This window comes from Salvia splendens, chromosome 3, assembly GCF_004379255.2.
Source record: "Salvia splendens isolate huo1 chromosome 3, SspV2, whole genome shotgun sequence".
Classification (NCBI taxonomy): Eukaryota; Viridiplantae; Streptophyta; class Magnoliopsida; order Lamiales; family Lamiaceae; genus Salvia; species Salvia splendens.
The window spans coordinates 42,485,100-42,489,943 of record NC_056034.1 but is presented as its reverse complement, the minus strand read 5'-3'; the positions used below and the strand labels follow the sequence as shown (position 1 = coordinate 42,489,943).

General features: G+C 42.5%; 1 protein-coding gene across 1 annotated transcript; it reads right to left on the bottom strand.

The window, feature by feature from the left end:
- Positions 1-955: 955 nt before the first annotated feature.
- On the bottom strand, positions 956-2,011 carry LOC121794425 (ethylene-responsive transcription factor 1A-like). The gene has a single exon (XM_042192582.1). The coding sequence runs from the start codon at positions 1,969-1,971 to the stop codon at positions 1,393-1,395; it is 579 nt and encodes a 192-aa protein (XP_042048516.1). The 5' UTR covers positions 1,972-2,011; the 3' UTR covers positions 956-1,392.
- Between the last annotated feature and the right edge of the window lie 2,833 nt (positions 2,012-4,844).

The window sequence follows — 4,844 nt, the reverse complement described above, 5'->3', positions numbered from 1 at the left end:
GCCAGCCCATCGTTCCTCGTCTTTGACGGCGCGCCAAACATCAACAAATCTGAATTGATGTCCCTCGTCCTGGTAGTAGGCGCGCAAAGCGGACGTCAAAATGTCGGTGGCCGTGGCGCCGCTTTGGTAGCGCGCCTCTTCCGCCGAGTAGATGCCGCAGAATTTTTTGACCTGTCGGTCGACTCGGTCAAAGTGACAGCGGATCATTTTAACTGTGCGCTTGCGGGAGCGGTTCGGCTTTATTTGGTGGTAGACCTCGACAACCTTTTCCCAGAAACACTTCCGGGTTTGTTGATTCCCGACGATGGGATCGTACGAGACCGTGATCCAGGCGTTGTACACCGCCATCGTTTCGAGGTTGTTGTACGGATGTCGGCCAAGATCCTCTTCCTCTTCCTCTTCTTCCTCCTCGTCCTCGCCCGTCTGGGGTTGTACACTACCTCGGCCACCTCCACCGCCTCGGCCACCTCCACCGCCTCGGCCTACTCCCGGCGTGGGATCAAATGGAAAATCCTCCCGGATCTGGGATAATCCCTGCGAAAACCGCGGGACGTTGGGACGAACATATGCATCAAGGTCAAAATTGGGTGGTTGGTACCCCCCCGGCGTCGCCGAACCCTGGGTCCCCGGCGTTGACGAACCTCCACCGCCCAATGTGTTGATCATGTTCTCCCAATCGCCGAATGAGTTGAGATCCCACCCGCCGGAGCCGGAGCCGCCATAGTTGCCCTCGCCGTCGCCGGACATCTTGAGTTGGGTTATGAAAATTTCAGCGAAAATTTGAGAGAAAATTTAGATGATATGAAGAATAGATGTGTAGTTGTGTGTAAATGAGGATGGGTTTAGGAGTATTTATAGAGTAAAAAATTTAATAAAAAACAAAAAAATATAAAAAAAAAACAAAAAAACGGTAATAATACCGTTACAAAAAAATTTTTTTATTTAAATTCGAATTTTTTTTAAAAAAAAATATTTATTGCGTCAGCACGTGACGACGCCCACTCGCGGGCCGGCGAGTGGGCGTCACGCACGACGCCGGGCTGCGCCACGTCGCCGAGGCGCGTGGCGAGCCAGCTCGTCTCCTGGCTCGGCGAGTCGAGTCGCGCGACGAGACGCGCGACGAGACGGGACGAGATGGAGGCTGCAACGCGTCTCGCCGGGGTCTCGTCTCGCTGAGACGAGACGCGAGACGCCGGCGAGTCCCGTTGTGGATGGTCTAAATCATCAATCTCGTAAGCATGAAGCATCTATACAAGTTGGTTGCGTTTTCATATCACAAAGTGTTCACCATGTTTCTACAAGAATAATACTTTTCATTAACACAAGCAAGTTGAAGAAATACGACAACAAAAGTAGTAAAGAAAAATAAACAAATAGACCACATTCCCGCCGTTATTGTAAACCGGCTTCAACTCGCCCCTTTTTCACACCACCACCCGCCGCCGTCTTCCGCTTCCGCGAAGATCCAGTGTCGGAAGACGACTTCGAAGACCGATCAGGCGAAGCAGCCGATCTCTTCGACACAATCCTCACCGGCGCCGGCTCCCCGGAGTTAATCCTCAGCGGGAAGTTGAGCAGCGCCCTCGATCCCCGCATCGAGTACGCGGCTTGATCGTACGCCAACGCCGCATCCTCGGCCGTCTCGTACGTCCCGAGCCACACGCGGGCCCCATTCTTGGACGGGTCTCTTATCTCCGCTGCGAACTTCCCCCACGGCCGCTGCCGCACCCCTCTGTATTGGCTCCCCCTCGCCGCCACTCTCTCCGTTTGCTGCGCCGTTACTTCCGGGATAGGCTCGGTTTTCACAACAACTGCTGGAACGGCGCCGGTTAACATTAGCAAGTCATGGAGGCCGCCGTCGTCGGCGGCGGTGAACATTAGAGGGTTCTGAAATTCATCGAGCAAATGCTTGCTGATTGAATCAAGAAATTCCATGTCATCCATGTAATTGTAGTAGTTTCCGTACGACATTTTGGGGGGAAAATTGTTAGGGTTTATCTGATTTTTTGAAGTTTTGATTTGGTGATTGAAATTTGGAATATGGGGTAATATATAGGTTTTCAAGTACATGCATCTTAAATCAACTGGAGGTATTTTATTTAAATATTCAAACACGGGCGCTTTCAACGAAGTTGCATCAAAGGCAAAGTATTGAATTTTGTGATTTACAATTTCATTTATCTGATTGGATACACAATATTATGTGGACAGGGAGCCGTCGAAAAGTTGTCGTATGCGAAATTGATTTACTTTAAACTTATATTTTACATATTTATTCATTTCAAAATGAAGCTTTTCTGTCAAGTGGTAATACAAAAGTATACACATTTTATATAAAGGAAATATTTAGCCACCTTACTAAAAAGGAAGTGTTTAGCCACACCAGAATTCAGTTAGCTAGGCCAAAGGTTTGTTTCGTGGAGGGCACATTAAGATGGGCGGAATATAATACTATATCGGAGAGTTAAAGAAGAAAAAAAAAATGAAAACGATAACACGAATAAATATACATTAATTTTCTTAGAGCATCCACAACCGTGGACTAGCGATCGGCGAGCCGCTCGTCCGTCGCGCTAGTCCACTACTGCGACCGGCTAGCGAGTGACGGACGAGTCCGACGGACAACCTTTTGTCCATCGGATAACGCGCTAGTCCGTGCGCTAGTTCGCTATTTTAGGCTCCCGACGGACGAGCGGACCGACTAGCGGTTTTTTTTTATTTTTTTATTATGTATGTTTTTTTTAATTTATATAAAATGGTTGTATTTTCCCCGTATTTGTGTCGAAATTTTAGTTTCGTATTTGTGATTTTGTTTGTTGGGCTGTCCTAGTGCTTGTCCACTATTGTACAGTGGGATGTCCTAATGATATGGCAGTGCAGTGGCTAATCCTAGTGACGTGACAGGAGATGTTTTTGGCTAGTCCTAATGCTAATCCATCGGGATATCCTCCCTATCGTGGATGCTTATTTCACAAACTCATTTTCACTAAATTTACTTTTTCAATTTATGATTGTACAGAAATTTCAGAGAAAAAGGCTTGAGTCAACATGCGGCAAGCGGAGATCCGAAACAAGCTATCAAAAGCAAAACAGCAAAAGTAAAAAACTGGAAAAAAATAAATAAATCCCAACCAAATAACAAAAGACAAATCACTTTACCAATCTTCATTTCAATATTGCACCGCTGGGTGGAGTTGGACACTCGCTCACTTTATTCCACAACGTAAGTTGCCAAACAAGCCTTCTCTTTTCCGACTCCCAGTTCAGACTCTACTTAGCACCTCTGAGTTTGGTGGTTTGGGCGTTGACACTGTCGCAGTAAGACATCTCTAATGGTATATTAAAACCTAAAATGAGATAGATAATTAGTTCAAATGGTACTCAAAAACCAATTCCATTTTTTATTTTTGAGTAAAAATACCTATCTTTAGGTTTGCAATAAACCAAAACCAAAATCTTTTTCAAATTTTATGAGTAAAAATGGCATAATATTGAGAATATTATTTTAAATTTGAATTTAGTGTAAATAGTTGGAGTAAAATTATATTTGATGTGACATTTACACGAAATGAGTTTGAGTTTAGTGTAGATGGTTGGAGATGCTCTAAGGAGCAAAGCTTAATAACATTGAGCTCAATGTATTTCTAGAGTTAAATAAAAAACATAATCTCTCTATCCTGAAAATTTATCATTTATTTCCATTTTCTTTCATCCCTAAAAATTTGTCACCTTTTACTTTTACCATTCAGCAACGGATAAGTTCCATATTGATTTCATACAAATTATCATTAAAGCAAAGACACGCAACAAATATTTAAAGCAAATAAGTTTGAGAGAAGATAAAGAAATGGATTTGTATGAGGAAATAGAGAGGAAGAACAAAAGAGAGATGCGTTGGTCAATCGTGTCTGTGGTGTGATTGAGACTAGAATAAAGAGAATTTAAGCAATTGACATTACATGCCCCACCCAATGGATGGCATAAATTGAACAGTGATGGTGATGTGAAGTACATGCCGGACGGACCTTGCGAGTTGCAGTGAAACCCGGTTGGGGAAGGCGACACGGGGCAAGTGGGACGGACAATGCTCGCTCGGTGGTGCTATGACCACCTAAAGCTATGGCCGAATGAGCCCGGTGTAAGAATTGAGTTTGAACCTTAGGGCATTGAGGAGTGTAAATTGAATTGCATGAATATGAATATTTTGCAACTCCTATACTATATAGTAGAAGAATATTTTTAAATATTGAGTAATGGCATAGAGGGTGCTAAACTAAAGTGACACATCTAAAGATGTTTATGCCAAAAAAAATAGTAAGTATTTCACAGCTGACACAACAATGAGTGTTAAAATGCCAAAATATCAGATGAAATATCAACGCCCAGAAATGACGCCCAATATTAATTACTTGGGCTCCTATTTATTACTCAGCCTTGAGCTGAAGGCCCAATGAAGTATACTTCATTTTTCAATGTACATTCAGTTAATATGGCCCACAAGTTATAATACTAAAACTGATATATTTTTCTAAATATTCGTATAGTATAAGCTATGTAATTATCATCCATATTTGGTCTATGCTACAATTAGGTCAAGATTTAGGTTTTGGGCTTGGTATATATAAAGCCTAGCAATTTTTTTACGTTTAAGGGCAATTTGCAAAATAAACAAAATGTAAACTTTGTGATATTTAAGATTAATTTTAAAATTTGTGGGAAAATCCAAAATTTGGCCAAAGTTTATGGTTTAAAGGACCATTATCCTTTTAAAAAAATGTATTATAAATCCCTAAGTTTGTAATTTTACAATTATTTCATCAGTCTTGTTTCCCACGTAGTACACG

Excerpts from the sequence above, each read along its gene's own strand:
- LOC121794425 (XM_042192582.1), bottom strand. The coding sequence starts at position 1,971 with ATGTCGTACGGAAACTACTACAATTACATGGATGACATGGAATTTCTT.